Source organism: Ochotona curzoniae, unplaced genomic scaffold, assembly GCF_017591425.1.
Source record: "Ochotona curzoniae isolate NIBS_2020 unplaced genomic scaffold, NIBS_Ocur_1.0 scaffold_4505, whole genome shotgun sequence".
Taxonomy (NCBI): Eukaryota; Metazoa; Chordata; class Mammalia; order Lagomorpha; family Ochotonidae; genus Ochotona; species Ochotona curzoniae.
Genome location: NW_024467118.1, coordinates 52,054,314 through 52,072,440, shown reverse-complemented (window position 1 = coordinate 52,072,440; position 18,127 = coordinate 52,054,314). Strand labels below are relative to the sequence as shown.

Genomic DNA, 18,127 nt, shown 5'->3' with positions numbered 1-18,127 from the left:
TTTGCTTCCCGAGCAGGCCCTTGCCTGTATGCACCAGCTACTGGTCGTTTGTAGGGGGAGCTTTTGGAGCTTCTCTGATTGCTCTGTACCACCCCGCTGTTCACCAGGGCAGAGGTTTTGTCTAGGCCTGGAGACCAGAGGGTTCCGAATCCACCTCTCTCTCACTGGCTCCCTTCTCTCACCCAGGTCGGCCCTTCAGAATGATTCCCTGCAAAGCAGCGCTGACGTTCGCCCGATGTCTGATCCGGAGGAAAATCGTCACTCTGGACAGTCTAGAAGATTCCAAGCTGTGCCGCTGCCTGTCCACCATGGACCTCATCGCCCTGGGCGTCGGAAGCACCCTTGGCGCCGGGGTTTACGTGCTTGCGGGAGAAGTCGCCAAAGCTGATTCGGGCCCCAGCATTGTGGTCTCCTTTCTCATTGCTGCCCTGGCGTCTGTGATGGCTGGCCTTTGCTATGCTGAATTTGGGGCCCGAGTTCCCAAGACGGGGTCTGCGTATTTGTACACGTATGTCACTGTTGGAGAGCTGTGGGCCTTCATCACTGGCTGGAATCTCATTTTATCCTATGTGATCGGTATGTCTCAGAGAGGATCTGCCTCCCTGCAGTGGGGCCCGGGGTTGAGGCTGTGGTATTGCCTTGTGTATCTCCATTCTTTCAGCTACTGGATGAGCTTGGCTGCCTCTCATTCTTTTCGTCTCAGAAACTGCAACGTGATTCTGTTGTTTGGTTTCATCTTTTAGTGTCTCAGTAGGCTTGGAAGTCCTGGAGTTTTTTTGTAGCTAATAGTTTTTTAGTTCTTTACTGCAAACAATAAAGATTCTGCAGTTATGGACTTGAGCTCTTGAGCACTATTGTATAATTGTGAAACTACCCAAGAAATTTTATATGTAATTACCATTTTCACCTCAGCAAACTAACTCCTTTACTCAGCGGTGTGGCAAGTGGTGTTTGTTCTGTTAAGCTTCTGCCAATGGCTTTGTGTTTTCTGAATGTTCTTTGTCTTGGGAAGGTACCTCGAGTGTTGCAAGAGCATGGAGTGGCACCTTCGATGAGCTTCTTAGCAAGCAGATTGGACAGTTCTTCAGGACATACTTCAAAATGAATTATACTGGCCTTGCAGAGTATCCTGACTTTTTTGCTGTGTGTCTTATATTACTGCTAGCAGGTAAGAAAGCCGATTATGCTTCTCCCCATGAGCCAAGCTAACTGTCATGAGAAAATAGGTACCTACTAAATTAGATAATTGAGTTCTGAAGACTTGGATCAGTGTATTTTCACACTTCTGTTGGCTGTGAGGGTTTCCTCCCCCAACCCTTCAAATCATACTTCATTCATATGTGACAGCCATCTTTCAAAAATAAGCCTAAATTGTGTGGCATGATTGTGGCACCTGCCATGCACTAGCTAAAGGAATGAAAATATCCATTTTAAAACTGTGGTTACAGGTTTGCAGGAATGGTAAGTGGAATTCCAGTAAGGAATTTATTGACCTCGTTTCATCTTTTCAGTTACATTGAGGATACTATTTTTGGAAGGAATTCTGATCGTTTGCTGTGTTTTCATCTGAGTAATGGAGACATCTGGCTGAAAAGGAAGCATTCAAGTCACTGATTGTGTTTTGGTGGAGATAACTACTTAATACTAGAAGTTTTTGTAAGCAATGTTTAGTGATTTAGGAAGGCAGAGGAATAAGTGAGAAGCCAAGTTCTTATTCTGACACTTCACTGTCTTTGGGAACACTAAACAATTTCCTTGTTCTTTCCATCAGTTCGCTTATCCAGATCCATAGTAAAGGATTAATAGGGAGCTACAAACGGGCTTCTCAGAGCTTAGCAAAAGATGAACCCTAAGATGGCAACTAGTTTTATTTTGCAGATCTAAGTTAGTTCCTGCTCTTGCTTCTATTTGCTTTAATGATTTGAGCCCATTCTGTCTGGATTACTGCTCTTACGTGCAATGTGCAGTCCTCCTTAAGCCCATCAGGGACTGACCGACAAGAAGATCTGGGATGGTCACTTCAAAAAGGTGATTGAAAATGAAATGGAAGGGTAAGTTTGTTTTGGTGCAAAAAAATTTCTTTTGGAATCCATATGTGCAAGAGATCTTCAAACAATTCATGTATGTTATGAAAACATGAGTTTCAAATTTTTTTTTGCACTGAAATAAACTTGCCCCTTAATTCAAAATTTCCATGAGCATTTTGGTTTGTTCCCACTTTCTACTTGATTTACCCTATTTAACCTTCCCTTTCCCATGCAACCTTATCTCTGTTTTCCCCTTGGGTTGCAAGAATGTGACAGAGCTTTCTATTATGAAATGTTTACCTGCAGAATTACATCATTTAAAAAAATATCCTTACCCTTTAGAAAGTTAGTCGTTAAGTGTAGTTTATAAAGATAGGGATAGGATTGTCAACAAAATTTCTAAGTTTAAAATATTTTTGCTATTTTCTTTAAAGAATTATTTTACTTTTATTGGAAAGTCAGATTTACAGAGAGAGGCAAGACAGAAAGAAAGTTCTTCCGGTCTGCTTGTTCACTCCCCAAGTGGTTGCAATGGCCAGAGCTGAACCCATCCGAGGCCAGGAGCTTCTTCTGGGTCTCCCACGTGGGTGCAGGGTCCCACTGCTTTCCCAGCCCACAAGCAGGGAGCTGGATGGAAGTAGAGCAGTCAGGACATGAGCCAATGACCATAAATATAGGTTCCTGGTGCATGCAAAAATGGATAAATAGGAGTTAGATGCAAGGGAATTCAAAAAGTTTGTGGAAAGTGAACTTTTGCTTTTATTGTGATGCAAAATGTTTTACAATCCATGCATCGTTTTCTTTATAATGCATTCATTTTCCACAGATTTCTGAAGTCATCTTACACGTGAATGATTGTGAAATAATACTTCAAATCTTGTATTTACCGCAAATGCCTTTACTGAATTTTAGATAAAAACTGAAATGCTCTTTTTTTCTAGGACTTTTATCTTTTGGAGTAAAGGAATCTGCTTGGGTGAACAAATTTTTCACTGCTGTTAACATCCTGGTCCTTCTGTTTGTCATGGTGGCTGGCTTTGTGAAAGGAAGTGTGGCAAACTGGAAGATTAGCGAAGACTTTCTCAAAAATGTATCAGCAACTGCCAGGTAGAATATTTGTCTCGGTGTTCCCTTTCTCCCCCTCCTCTCTCTCTTTGCCTTTTAAATGAAATGAAAATAAGTAGCATTTTTGTAAATGGAGTAGGTGTTTGGCACATTAGTTAAGTCACGTGCTAGGATGTTGGAATTCCATATTGGAGTTTCAGGTTCAAGTCCTGGCTTCTCTGTTTCAAATCCAGCCTCTTGCTAATGTGCATGCTGGAAAGCAGCAGGTATGGCCTCAAGTACTTGACCCCTGCCACTCAGTGGAAACCCAGTTTGAATTCCAGGCTCTCAACTTCAGCCTGGCTTAGCCATAGCTGTTTTGGGTGTTGGGAGAATGAACCAACAGATGGGAGATCTGTTTATTTCTGTCTCTCTTTTTCAAATAATTCAAAAATAAAATTTTTTTTGAAGATTCAGTTTTTCCTCTCTTTCTTGTTAATGCTTTTTTCCCCCAGATGGCATAGGTGGCTGCTTTCCTCTGAACAATGGTGGTTAAACTTCCTGCTCCTGAGCCTTGCCTGAGGAGACTGCCCTATTGCAGGCTTCCTTCCTACCTCCTCCAGACATAAAGGCACAAGGATGCTCATGGTCGACCAGCCGTTCGAGGCCACAGATGCGGGTTCCTGACCTCAGGTTCTGCTCCTGCTTTTGGGAGAAGAACCAGGAGTAGATTCTAGTCATTGCTTGGGAACAACTTCATATGTTTTCCCCAGTGACTCTCCTCCTCTAAGTGGTGATTAAATCACACGTCCTTGAGTTCATCCTGTGGAACTACCATTCAGCTCGGTGTGTTCTTTGAGCCTTGTGGTAATTTCCAGGCCTTTTTTTTTTCAATGTTATTAAGCTGCATAAGCAAAACTAAGATTATGGGAAGTATCTGCTTCATAGAGTGAGGTGCATCGAGTGAGCTGTTTCTCTTTATGTTGTTTTTATTCTTAGGAGAAGGAAAAGTTGATATCCCCTGACTTTATACTATTTTTATTATAAAGTATTCCAATTCTGTTCTGTTAAGGAAGCCTTGCGAGTTTGGCTTCACTTTCTCAGGTGTCTCCCTGCTGAGTGTGAAGGATGTGTAGTCTGCCTTACTTTCTGCTTTGAAATCCTTGTGTTCTTACGAGAAAAAGCATCCCCAGGGAAAGCAGGGTTCCTGCATTATCTCAAAATGCAGCCCAGGAGTAGTCTCTGTTCTGGAAATCCTGTCTGCCTGAGTTTCTCACTGGCCTGGGTCAGGTGGCCTTCTGTGGATCTGTAGTGATGTCATCTGGGGATGCTACCATTTTCTCTAGAGAAGAATAGCAGGAGGTTTTAGCTTTAGTTTTCCGAATACTCATTCCAAGTATCCTTCCAAGGAAGGAGTTCTAGATAAGTCATTCCAAGGAGCAGCGTCCTATGAAAATGATTTTCCAATGCATTTGTTCTGTTCCTTAGGGAGCCACCTTCTGAAAACGGCACAAGTCTCTACGGGGCTGGTGGCTTTATGCCGTACGGCTTTGCAGGCACCTTGGCTGGTGCTGCCACTTGCTTTTATGCTTTCGTGGGATTTGACTGCATCGCGACGACTGGTAAGAGCAGTGTCTTGACCCAGGGTGGTGGGAGAAGGTACTCCTAGCCGTGTGTGGCAGCGGGAGTCCAGCAGAGAGGGATTTGGGTAAGGATACTTGCTCCATAGTCAACTATGATACCTGCTACATCCGATAAAAGGAAAGTTGACAAAGCTCGCTCATCCTTGCTTTCTGTATCAGTACAATTGAGAGCAGTACTTACCTTCAGGAATAATGAAGATGACCTCAAATACTGCATAAAAACACCACTGCCAAGCTGCTGAATGCAGTCTGGAAGTACTGTCACAATAAGTAATAAATGACGGTCATGTTCCTCACTTGTCTCTCCTTTAATCAGGGAAAAATGACATTGCGATAGTCCTTTGCCCTTTACAGGAAGCTCGCATGCCAGCATCTCTGAGCGTTTTTAGAAGCACAAGGCCTTCTGGTAGACCAGGCTTTGGGTACTTCAAATGGCAAAGTTTATCAGAAAAATAAAACATCTTTTTTCCATTGAAGCTACAGTTTCATATAACTATACACTATATAAATAGGTGGAATTTATCTGCAGCCTTCAGATTAAAAGATCTGTAAAAACACATTGATTTTAATCTCTCTGGATGAATTGTTTTCCCAGTGGATTAATGTTTGTTATCCCAAAACACTTGAGAGTGATAATTCTGTTATTTTTATTTGATGAGCTTTCCTCTTCTGGAAACCGGAAACCACCTGACATGACTTCTTTTCCCTCTGTGGATTGAAGTTTTATGTAACGGCAGAGTACCTTCAAGAAGAGAGGAAGCATGTCCTAAAATAACTGCTCGAGATCAGAAAGCAGAGGGACAGAAGCAGAATGGAGCTACAACGGGAGGGAGGGATCATGTGATAGAAATTTTGTGTTTTTTACCTGTTGATATCTTATTAAACAGGCACACCTTATTTTGTATTTCCTTAGGTGAGGAAGTCCGGAATCCCCAGAGAGCGATCCCCATCGGAATTGTGACCTCGCTGCTGGTGTGTTTTATGGCCTATTTTGGCGTCTCTGCAGCTTTGACACTAATGATGCCCTACTACCTTCTGGATGAAAAAAGCCCCCTCCCTGTGGCATTTGAGTATGTTGGATGGGGTCCTGCCAAGTACGTCGTTGCTGCAGGTTCCCTCTGTGCACTGTCGACAAGGTACATGGCTTCGACGGCAGGGTGCTGAGTTCTTGCCAAATGTTATCATTTGCTTTGTGTGTTTTAAAAACACCCTAACATGAGAAACCTACTGTGCAACTATGTGTTGCCTGAATAGTTTTCCCAGTACTGCATTTAAGATCCTAAGTCGTTGAGACCTGCCCTCCTCCCATCCCTGAGATTCAGAGTCCATTTTTCAGGACAGTGTTGGTCTAAGCTTCAGCACACATTTGTACACGCATACACACCACATAGAGGTATATCACACCTACACATATATTGGAGGTATTACAAACGCTAACATGTGTGTCCTAATATGTTTCTATATTGACCTTGGTTCTAATGTTATCACTACAGACAGCATGGGAAAATGGATGCAGATTTGACATTTCTTGCTATGTGTAGGAATAATGAGTTCATGTCAGCAGAAGCTGGGTGCACTGTCCTTAGCAGTATTATGTGCTTTTCATTGTGAAACTTGGACATTTGTCTCAGCGCTAAGCAAACTTGGGCAGGAAATAAATTATAATGCTCAAGTTAGCGATAGAAATTCTTAAGATGTGTGTTAAAAGAAAGGGAGGGTTGAATTTCAAGGGTTCAGATATTCAGTAGCTGCTCATTTTAATGCTTTTAGGCTTGCTACTTATGTTTCAAATTCACATATGAGCATAATAAAGATATTTATTCTACCTTTGTACAAAATGTAGACTGTTCTCAAAGAGAAAATTAATCTTTTTACACGGTCTCTAATTTAAAAAAAAATCCGAAGCCAGGACCCCAGAACCTTTTCTAGTCTCCCATGCGGGTGCAGGGTCCCAAGGCTTTGGGTTGTCCTTGACTGCTTTCCCAGGCCACAAGCAGGGAGCTCGATGAGAGGCAGCGGGGCCACCAGGATCAGAACCTGCACCCATATGGAATCCCGGTGCATTCGAGGCGAGGACGTTAGCTGCTAGGCTACCACACTGGACCCGATCTCTAATTTTTAAAGTGGAAACAATTGTCTAAATATCTGAAATTGGAAAAATAGATTTTAAAATATAATTTGTACTTTTAGTTTTGCCTTCTTGTCCCTTTAATTTTTCTACTAAAAATAGTATTAAGTGGCAATTAGAAATTCCCTGTTTCTCAATCATCAACTAGTGCTGGAATTTAAATGGCATTTTGTGGTCCCAGCATCTGGACTGGGAAGGCACCATGCCACCATGGTCCAGAGCAGGACAGAGATTCATGTGTGACCAGGTTCCACCTAGCTCTGGGAAAAGAGAAAGAAAGTGGATTTTTTTTTAAGTAAAATATTTTACATGGCTTTTTGGAAGTTTTTTGGTGATTCCTTTTTATAACTAATTCATGTATGGGATGGTACAGTCAGTAAACACAAGTAATTCAGAATATGTGAAGCAAAAAATGTCTTGGTAAACTTCACTGTTACTAACTTTTTCATTTTGATTACTTCTATGTACTAAATTTATAATTGATATTTTTTAACCTTTCTCTACTTTGAATGCCTTTATCATGCTGGGAATGATCACTTGTTTGTTAAAGATTGGGTTATGGGAAAAATTGATGAATACCAAATTCATAATTATTGAATAAATGAGGCAACTGCTACTATAAAATTAAATTATTTAATCTCTTTAATTGACCATTGATCTAGAAATTTTATTTTCTGAGTGTTTGCCACTAAAATTTTGTCAGTATTTTGCATAATCTTATTTGATTTTAATTCAGTAATAATCATGGGTACACATAAATTGTTGCAATATTGTGTTTAGTCTGATAATTTTTCTTTGTAGACATCTGCAACAGAATAATGAATTGCACAGTGGTCAATATTGACAAATATTTGTAACTGCCCAATCATACTGCATTTGGAAACAATAGGACTTTGTCAGCCCAACTACTATGCTGAGTTTAATTCAGTTATTTTATTTTAATTCTGGATGTAATCTTGCATGAATGTGTCTGCTCTACTGCATGTCTTTGCTTTTCATTCAGTCTTCTTGGATCCATCTTCCCAATGCCTCGTGTAATCTATGCTATGGCGGAGGATGGGTTGCTTTTCAAATGTCTAGCTCAAATCAATTCCAAAACGAAGACACCAATCATTGCTACTTTATCATCGGGTGCAGTGGCAGGTGAGAGAGAGTTGACTTTTATTGAGGAAAAGGAAATCTTTTTTCTCAGCAAGGATTTGGGGGGATAAACCGAAATTTAGGTATTTCTCTATTTTGTTTTATGTGATGCTCAATAACTATTTTGTGAATGTTTTTCGATTTTGAATTCTTTGGTTCTGCACTGTAGCGTGTTCAGGCTTTACCTGTGTATGCTTCTCCAGGATATTATGTAGCGTCACTCACATGGATTATGAATTTTTCTATTCTAGTCTTCTGGGCTCTATGTTTCCTTTACCTCGAATTCTGTTTGCCATGGCCCGGGATGGTTTACTGTTTAGATTTCTTGCCAGAGTGAGTAAGCGGCAGTCACCAGTTGCTGCCACGTTGACTGCAGGGGTCATTTCGGGTAAGCTGTACATTCACAGGCCTCTTCGGCACTGGAGTGGAACGTATTCCACACATGCATGGACTTACTAAGAGGGTCTGCATGCCGAGCATGTAAGTTCAGAACAAAATCACTGATAAATTTGTGTATGAGTCTTGGGATTAACAACTGAAAATTGTGGTGGTGGTGGCGATGGATGAAATTCATGCTTAATTGACTGGGATTTTTTGTTCTTACTACTTTGTTATTTTTAACCTTTTGGGATTATAATAAATGTGCAAATTATTACAATGGCTTTGCACACCTACATTTCTGATGAATGAATTGATGAACAAAAATTCCACTTTGACATAAATTTAATTAATAATTTCTGAAATACTCATTTTAAAAGTAGTCATATATTTTCTTTATATTTGTGTTATAAATTGAATATTGCTAAAGTATCACAGGGCTTTTAAAAAACTCAGTTTTGTTGTTCTTAATTAAGTAGAATAAGCATCAAAGATAAATTATCTTGACCCTTGAAATCATTACCCTCAGGGTTAGCAAAGAGATGCCAACATATATATCCTCTCAACCCTGTTAGAAATCTCTTGTTCCTTTCAACAGTTCTGGGATTAGTTGCCTGTATTTTGGTATATCTTAGTATAAAATACCTTTGTCTAAATTATTTCATGCAAATTGTTCCAGAGATTCCATAGGTTGAATTACCCTAAAAAGTACTGTGACAAAAAGCAAGAGAAACATTAGCAAGTGTTACAGATAAAACAATAAGTAATCTTGGCAATAGAAATCACCTCAAAATAATAATTTGATTGAGGTAATTGTTGGGATATTAGAGGATGCTGATGTTTTCATGACGTGTTAACTAGTTTCTTCCAGATCAGAAGGTATTTGCCTCAACAGTTTCACTTTGTAAATAATGTATAGTATATCTGGCATGTGTAGGACAAGTCACTTACTTTAACTAGGCATAAATTCCTACTCCTACCATGTAGTGAGGAGAAAATCCAACAGTTCATTGTGGTATTAAAAAGTCCATTAATATTTCTTGACGAAAGGTCACATATTTTATTTAATTTGGTGAAAATTTTATTTTTTTTAATCCAGTGAAAAACATACCCCAAATCCTCTACTTTGTATTCATAATCTTTAAACTGTTATCATCCTTTCCCATTTAGGAAGAAAACTATGATAGAACCCTTTTAAAATGCTCTGAAATGCTTTTGTTTTTTGTACCTTTAAACCTTACTTGGCTTGTTTTTAACTTACATCAGAATTTGTACACATAGTTAATCGTTTTCTTTGCTCTTGGCTACCTTATTTGGCTATGTGTGATCTTAGAAAGCATACTGAAATTTTAATAATCTAATGTATACATTTTTATATACTAGCAATAAAGAATTTGCAAAGTAAGCCAGACAGTGCACTTTATGAAACAATGGGATATTTGTAGAAGGAGAATGATGAGTTTGTTTTAGGTGGAAATCTGCCTGTATCTGGAAATTGTAGCTTTACCAAGTTAACCTGTTTTTAAGATGAAGATCTTAGGTCAATTAATATAAACTTGCTGGGTTTGGGGGGGAAGTCAATTATTAGTGAAATATATGGCTAAGCCTCCTACCCATGGACTTGAGTAATTGAGATCATAGACATAGAAAGTTTGCAGAAAGGATTGGAATATCACAAATGGAATGTGATTTTTTTTCTTCCTATGATAGAACTGCATACTAAATTGAGTTAATTCTACCATTGTTTTAATGTTTAAGTAGAGAAAACAACTGCTAAGCATTACCTCACTATTCAGTCATATAAAATATGTTTTATTCTCTGAACATCATTGGGATTTGGTAATGCAGGAGCATAAACAGATCTCTTGTAAACCTACCTGAAATTTAGAGTTTAAGTCAGAGAGAGTAGCATTTAGCCTGTTAGTTGTGAAAAACATTTTATAATATAGATGGATGTTAAAATGATTATGTAACATCTCTAATGAAAGTGCTCTCTTTAAATTTTTATAGTCTTAAAAAAAGGAACTAGTCAATATTTCCAGCAGTGTCAATAGGTATCAAAGGCTGATATTATATTAATATTCTCACTCTTGTCAGGACCACTGTTTTTTAAACAAAGAACATGTGTTCTGTACATTCTAGAAAATGGAAGGGTTTTGAAGTCTCACTACCAGTTTATATGAACAGAAGGACATCTTATGAACTCTAACATATGTATTTCCTGTACTTGTTTGACCTGCTGTTACTGGTACTAAAGGGAAAAGGGCCTGTCCCTTGTCCGTGCCGTGAAGGCACTGGCTGTGTGGGATTCCGCTGCAGGCGGTGACGTCACCTTCCTTTTCTTCTCCCTGCAGCTATGATGGCCTTTCTGTTTGACCTAAAGGCACTTGTGGACATGATGTCCATTGGCACACTGATGGCCTACTCTCTGGTCGCAGCCTGCGTGCTTATCCTCAGGTAAGTGGCTGTGGAAAGTGGGGAGTACTTGAAGTGGACTCAAGTGTCTCTGCTTTCACAGACACTGTGACCACAAAACATCAGTATAAAAGAGACAGAATTGTTCATTAGAAAAAAATACCCTTGATCCTTAGATCAACCCACTCTGTGAAAAGTAGTTTCTTATTATGTACTCATATAGAGATACTAATATATATATATAATAGTATATTCATATATAGTATATATATATTATAGTATACTGTACCTGTACTTTTTGTCTCCATGATGTAATTGGCAAGATTTTTTACAAAGATTTCGCCAAAGAAGAGCATGCACACACACACGCACACACACACACACACACCCCCAATAAATGATGTTCATGGAAAAGCTAAAGGAACTAACCTGAGTGTCAGTAGAATGATTAAATAAATGAGGGAACATCATTCAGTGGATTTGCATATAACACATAAAATGGCATTTAACCCTTTGGAGAAACATGTCAATTTTACAATATGAAGCTATAAATGGCATCTGAACTTCCTTAATAACTCATGATTTTGCATGAGAAATCACACACACACATCTGCGTCCAGGTGAATGGTATCAGAATGTTGTTACCTGGCAATGTTATTATGGATGATTGTCATTTTCTTCTGTGTATGTTTGTGAATTTTCTCACTTTGATGGAAAGGAAATGTTGTTTTCCAAAGTAAGTGAAGGCTGTTCGGCAGGACAAGAGGCCATGTTGAGGAGACTGGGAGCAGACCTAGCAGAGGAAGAGGATGAAATAACAGTGATGCATTGAGTGGAGAGTGGTGGAATGGCTGCAGGAGCTTAAGTGGGATGAATTCAAGAAGTCATCTAGAAAAGTGGCAGGAGCTGATGTCAAAGAGTTAGGCTGTGAGGAGGCCTGTGTCAGCCCAGCTGAAGGAATGCCTTACTCTGTAGCTGATGTTTAACCAGTTCCCTTGCTGTTTTTGTAAGCTGTGTTTCTCTTGAATACGCATGCTATTCAAAATTTAAACATCCTGTTGCATCTAGTCTATAATGAAGTGACTAGCAGAGGAAATTTGAAGTTGCTGCAGGTTCCTAATTGAAAAGCTCTGCTGGTTCAGCCAAATCAAGGATTGGGCCCTGAGAGTGTCTGCTGTTTTTTGAGGAGTTAACAGCACATCCTGCTTTGGCAATAGGTACCAGCCTGGCTTATGTTACGAACAGCCCAAATACTCTCCTGAGAAAGACGGTCTGGGATCCTGTGCCACTGCAGCCTCAAAAAGTGAGTCCCAGGTCACCATGCTGCAAAGACATGGCTTTAGCCTGCGGACCATCTACAGTCCTTCTGCTCTGCCCACGCGACAGTCTGCATCTCTTGTAAGCTTTCTGGTCGGATTCCTGGGTAAGTGTTCCCTGTGCATTTGGTAAAGACCCAGCACGTGTGAGAGCCATTGTGACATGAAAGAGGACACTTTTCTGTGGGATATAGTAACAGCCAGCCTGAACCCTGAAGAGTCACTAGATTTTTAGTTCACCTTCAACTTAGTGAGAGAAAGTCAGCACATCTTCATAACTGAAGAAGAAAGGAAATTCCCTAATATGCATGTAGCAGAAGTGCAAACTGGCACATTCTGTTAAGAGGCTGAGAGAAATCTCCCCTCCACTGATTTACCCTCCAAATGCGCATAGTAGCCCAGGTGGAAACAGACTGAAGTCAGGAGCAAAGATCTCAGTGTGGCTGTCCCATGTGGGTGACAGGCACACAACTCCTTCAGCCCCCTGGGTGTATAAGGACCAAACCCCAGCACTCTGCTATGGGAGGCAGGCATCCTAACCTGCATCTCAATCACCAGGCTGAATGCCTACTGCCCTCGGTGCAGAGCATCCTCTGTGTGCCAGGTACTCTGCTGAAGAAACCAGAAGAGAAGACTCACTCTCCGGGGAGTCTGTGTTGCAGGACAGTTGGGCCTGGGAAGTACATTTTCTGTTAGAGCAAATAGAACAGGTGCTCATGCAGGCTGTCATTCTCTACAATAGAAAAGATGCACGACCTTTTTTACATGAACAATTCATGTTGACAGCATGAAATCGATTGACTTGCCCTTTGTCTCTTGCAAGAGGGGAAATACCCACCTCTGAGAACATTCCATCCATTGGTGTAATTCCATCTAAGAGCAGCTAGTGCAAACACAGGTGGTTTATGGCAGACAAAGCAAGATGGCAGCGCCAAGAGAAGTTAGCTTCTAGGAGATAGTGATGAATGAGCAGTGTTTCACAAATCAGTGACGTCATTTGTCTTCCCCACAATGAACAGGAGAAAGCACAAAAGTTCTGTGTTTGGCAAAGTGTGACATAAATAACTTGATGTTATACCTCAGTAGACCTTTCAAAAAATATTTAGGGGCCAGAACTGTGGTGTAGCAGATAAAGTTACAGCCCGTTGTACTTGCATCCTGTGTGGGGACCAATTGGAAACCCTGCTGTTCCACTTCTGATCTTAGCTACCTGCCAATGTGCCCAGGTAGGCAGCTGAGGACAGTCCAGGTGCTTGGGCCTAGTGCGAAACACGGAAGAGGCTCAGTCCTGGCTTCATCCTGGCCCACCTCCAGCTGTTAAGCAATTGGGCAGTGATCCAGCAGATGGAAAACTTTCTCTCACTTACTCTGCCATTCAAATAAATAAATTTTTTTCTTTTATAAACATTAATTATTTTTATGATTTTTACATAGTTGATTAGGGTGATAAGGGTCAAGGGCTACAGGAAGGTGAGTGAGATTACCATTTCCACATTCTCTTTTTTTTCCTTCTTGTATGTGGGGGAAGTGGGGAGACAAGGAGAGAAGCTATGCCCAGCCTCCCAAACACCTCTGCATCCTGGGATGCAGAGCAGTACCCGACACCACCCCAGAGTTCCCAATGTGGGGCATGCTCTGAGGGTCCTACTCATGAGTTTTTGATAATAAAACAGTTCTGAATTACTGCTGATCTTGCCACTCCAAGCACAATGAAATCTCCAGAATCCACTGGTTGACATAGTTCACCTTAGAGTCTCTGTTTGCCCAGTTATTCACTGACAACACTTTGGTAGTTGATTTGTTCTGTCCTCCATCCTCTGTGATAGTACAAGGTATGCTCTGTAGACTCCAATGTACTGCCATATCCTCCATGTGCACCTGGATATGCTGTCCACTGCTCCATCTAAGCCACTGAGAAGGCATCCATCCCCTTGCTCCCCAACCAGGCCTTTTCTTAGCCACAGATCTCAAGCTTGCCAGTGATGGCTCTGACCCAGCATGGCATAGCCCTTCACCTGTCTTGGTCTTAGCCTTTGGATGCTGTGGCCTGGACTGACCTGGCCTGCCTCCAATCCCAACTCTCACAGCCTGGTCTTGCTCAGGCTGCTCCCATCCCTGGCTCATATAACAGCCAAAGCCAGCATGACCTGCACTCCAGCCTGGTTTTTGCACTTGCCAGTGAGCTAAGTTTTGCTCAGCCCTGCCCAGTCAGCCCCCTTCCAAAACCAACCCACATATTGGCCAACAGTTGGAGCTAGCTTGCCTAGCTTGCCCAACCCCAGGCCTGGACCACATGGTCACCAGTGGGAGTTATGAACCACTAGTGGAGTTTCCCAAGTTCCCTCACTAAGCCCATCCCCAGACCCAGATCTCATGCATGCCAGATGGTGCTAGGCCCTTGCCCAGCATGGCCTGCTTCTCCATCTTGGCCTAGTATGGGCTGATGAATGTTGCAGCCTGGCCCACACCCCACACCCTGTTTTAGGATGCACATGTAGGTGCTACAACCTGGACCTGCCCAGCCTATTTTCGGCCCCAGGACCTGTGAGTGTTGGCAAGTTCCATGGTCACGCCTAGCTCAGCCCATCACCACCCCAACTTTTAAGCTAACCAGCAAGACTTGCGTTTCCAGAGTTGGGCCCACTTATCCCACACAGAATCTGCCCCAGAACCTGGTTTTCTTGCGTGCTGGTTGGTGACCTGCATAATATGACCCATCCCCTGTTTGACATTCAGTAAGGTACTGGAATCCAGTCCTACTAGAAAGGCCACCGGGCCTACCTTTTTTTTTTTTTTAAATATGGAACACTTCACGGATCTGCGTGTCATCCTTGCGCAGGAGCCATGCTAATTTTCTCTGTATCGTTCCAGTTTTAGTATATGTGCTGCTGAATCAAGCACCAGGCCTAGCTTTTGTGTGGACTGGCGTGTGGTGGTCAGCAATGTTCCATGCTAACAACACCAACTCAGGATTCCCATGTGGGCTTGGTGCATGAGTCTGATTAATACAGATCTTCGGTCTTGCCCCTCCAAACCACCAGGTCTTAGTCCCATCACTTACCTGAAAGTATAGTGGTCCTGTTATTACGAACCCCTTAGGATTCATTCCTCACCTGCACGTACTGTGGCCTTATCCATGGGTGTCCTTTGGCAGTCATTCCATACCCCCAAGACCCCAGAGCTTGCCACCTGGGTAGCTAGGATCCCCAGCAGGAAGCCTGGATCAGCCTGTGGCTGGGAGATTCAGACACCCACACCTCTGAGCAGACTTAGCTGGGCTCTGCTCACCAACATGGCAGCAGAGCAGTGGGCAGAGCCATGATCCTGAGCATGCCCAGAGCCGTCCAAGATCCACCTGCAGCATGATCACTGTGGATAGAAGAATTCTCAGACTTTGGGCTTGGACAAGCTCAGGATTCACCCACCACTTAGCAGTGGTGGATGGGGAGCTAGGCTCCCCAGCAGGAAGCCTGGCTTGATACGGCTTCTCCCAGCCACAGCCAGGTAGCCAGGAGATTCAGACACCCACACCTCTGAGCCAAATAAATAAATTTTTAAAAAATCTTTCAAATGTTTTCAAAAGCAATGACAGATTGACATGTGGACAGAGAAAGGGAGAGAAAGATCTTCCATCCTCTGGTTCATTCCTCAGATGCTTGCAAAAGCCAGGGTTAGGTGAAGCAGAAGACCAGAGTTAAGATCTCTGTCCAGATCATCCACATGGGTGGCAGAGACCCAAGCACTGGTCCCATTCCCTGCTGCCTCCAAGGGTGCACTTTTACAGGATCAGAACCAGGACTCAAATTCAGGCACTCTGAGGTGGAATGCAAGAATCCCACACGGTACCTTAACTCTTGTGTCAGATGCCAATCCCTGAAGCAGCTACTTGGTCCCACAGAAAGTGTGACATGTGTTTCTGACCTACCTCATCCCTTTTGCAGCTTTTCTTATCTTGGGCCTGAGCATTCTGACCACTTATGGGGTCCGTGCCATCGTGGAGCTGGAAGCCTGGAGCCTTGCTCTTCTCGTGCTGTTTCTTGTTCTCTGTGTGGCCATCGTTCTCACCATTTGGAAGCAGCCCCAGAGCCAGCAGAAAGTCGCCTTTATGGTATGTGTGAGGAGGCTTGAGTGCCCGCAGGGCAGTGTGCTGTGCACCCTGTCTCTCTGTGTCAATTTTGTCTGTGGTTTCTTTAAAATGAGAGTTTCTGACAAAGTTCAGCCAGTGAGCAGGTGTGTCCGAGCTCCCGAGAGGTTTCTTGAAGTTTCAGCCTCATCACTGCATGAGATGTCTTTGTGCCTTTTTCAAAAACTTGAGTGTGCTACATCACAATATTGTGTGTTCACATGATACTGAACAAATTTCTCATTAGTCCATAATTTTAAAATATGCTAAAAATAATCAGTAAACCTTCATGAGGATGTGCTCCCACCTTAAGCCCTTGTTCTGCATAGTGGAGCATCCCTGTCCCATTTAAGCTCAGGGCAGGTTCCAGCTAGAGGAGAGCAGTCTGGCAGTGAACTTCCAGGTTATCTTTAGTGTCCAGTCTGTTAGTGCCTGGACCAAACCAGTGTCATTTAAATGAATCCCTAAAACTAATTGTATCCTGAGGGTGGTACAGCTGCCAGCAGCTTTGATAAACATCCTGATGTTCTGAGTTTCAGTTAATATCCTAATGTCTGATTCTCCTGTTGGTATTCTCCAGCAGACTGGCTTTTATTCAGATTGTCCTTTTTGTGAGAATATAACCTTACTGGTGTCACAAGGAAGTGTAGATGTCAAATCAGTTGCCACCATGCTGAAGTAATTTCAGGAATCTGTTCTCAAAATAGGAATGTGTTCCAATGGGTTTTGTCTCTTAGGTCCCCTGCTTGCCGTTTTTGCCAGCATTCAGCATCCTGGTGAACATATACTTGATGGTGCAGCTCAGTGCAGACACTTGGGTCCGATTCAGCATTTGGATGGCTCTGGGTAGGTCTTCCCACGTTTGCAGCTTGCTGAAACGGGCTCTCCCGCAGTCTCTTTCTTATGCTACTGCTCTGTGTCTAATGCACACTCTCCACATCCTGGAAATAAAGGCCTTTTTTTTTTTTTAAATTTCCTCCTTTCCCATTTCTTAGAGCATCCCATTGCTTGCTTTTCCAAATGTTTTTAGTTAGCTTTTAAAATTAAAGTCTCTCAGCATCCATGTAGAAGCATGTATGCTCAGTTTTCTGCAGGTTGTTAGGAAGAAAAGTGAAGCTCAGGAAAATCCACTTCAAAACTACTCAAACCTTTTCACCAGTTTTCTGAAATATAACACACTGCCCACATAGAGCATCACTGCTAATAAACTTGAGGCACAAGACCTGCTTCTTCCACCCATTAACCCTTTGTTCACACAGAGCATGCTTTCCTAATTATTTTACCGTGTCTCTTGTTCTCTACCACTTGCTGTTCATAGTATGACATTAAATTTTGTGTCTATAATTTTCCCCATGTAAGCATCATTTAAGAGAGATCTATTATACAAGAAAAATGAATTCTTAAAGTTTGTGTAAAATGACATGCATATTCTACAAGAATGATATTTATCAAGATATCTGCTGTATCTTGTATTTGCATTCCTTTCCTCTAATGTATCACAGAAAGAGGGGGAAATTCTGTTAAGTTCTATATTGAACTTTCTATATTCAGACTTTTCCTGACACATCTAAAACATTGATTTTTGCCCTCCAAAGGTTTCCTGATTTATTTTGCTTATGGCATTCGCCACAGCCTGGAGGGAAATCCAAGGGATGAAGAGGATGATGAAGGTGCTTATTCAGATAACGCGAAAGCAGCCACTGAAGAAAAATCTGCTATTCAAGCAAATGAGCATCACCCAAGACACCTCAGTCTGCCTTTCATATTCCATGAAAAGACGAGCGAGTGCTAATGGTCCTGGAAACAGGGCTGCTCCACAGTCCTACCACACATGCCCTCTGTTGAGTAAACCACATCATGGGTCATCATGGGGTTTGCTGCATACATAGTTCCCCCTGATTTATACTTGCTCA

The 18,127-nt window shown here is 42.0% G+C and overlaps 1 protein-coding gene and 1 non-coding gene across 3 annotated transcripts; one reads left to right on the top strand and one right to left on the bottom strand.

Moving 5' to 3' along the window:
- Positions 1–200: 200 nt before the first annotated feature.
- Positions 201–18,006, top strand: SLC7A2 (solute carrier family 7 member 2). Of its 2 annotated transcripts, none has more exons than XM_040965931.1 (11): positions 201–576; positions 1,013–1,168; positions 2,969–3,134; positions 4,560–4,693; positions 5,628–5,850; positions 8,234–8,370; positions 10,715–10,817; positions 11,993–12,198; positions 16,033–16,199; positions 16,952–17,060; positions 17,810–18,006. In XM_040965931.1, the coding sequence occupies exons 1-11, from the start codon at positions 201–203 to the stop codon at positions 18,004–18,006; spliced, it is 1,974 nt and encodes a 657-aa protein (XP_040821865.1). The 2 variants fall into 2 exon arrangements, with proteins under 2 accessions (XP_040821865.1, XP_040821864.1); XM_040965930.1 differs by lacking the exon at positions 8,234–8,370 and adding an exon at positions 7,846–7,985.
- Positions 14,886–14,992, bottom strand: LOC121146945. The gene has a single exon (XR_005882304.1). It is a non-coding gene; the product is annotated as a U6 spliceosomal RNA (small nuclear RNA).
- Positions 18,007–18,127: the final 121 nt, after the last annotated feature.

What these genes read in the sequence shown, in the direction of transcription:
- SLC7A2 (XM_040965930.1), top strand. Translation starts at nt 201, where the DNA reads ATGATTCCCTGCAAAGCAGCGCTGACGTTCGCCCGATGTCTGATCCGG. An exon ending in AGCAGAAAGTCGCCTTTATG is followed by an intron (nt 16,200 to 16,951) that starts GTATGTGTGAGG and finishes TTTGTCTCTTAG; the next exon opens with GTCCCCTGCTTGCCGTTTTT. An exon ending in CAGCATTTGGATGGCTCTGG is followed by an intron (nt 17,061 to 17,809) that starts GTAGGTCTTCCC and finishes TGCCCTCCAAAG; the next exon opens with GTTTCCTGATTTATTTTGCT.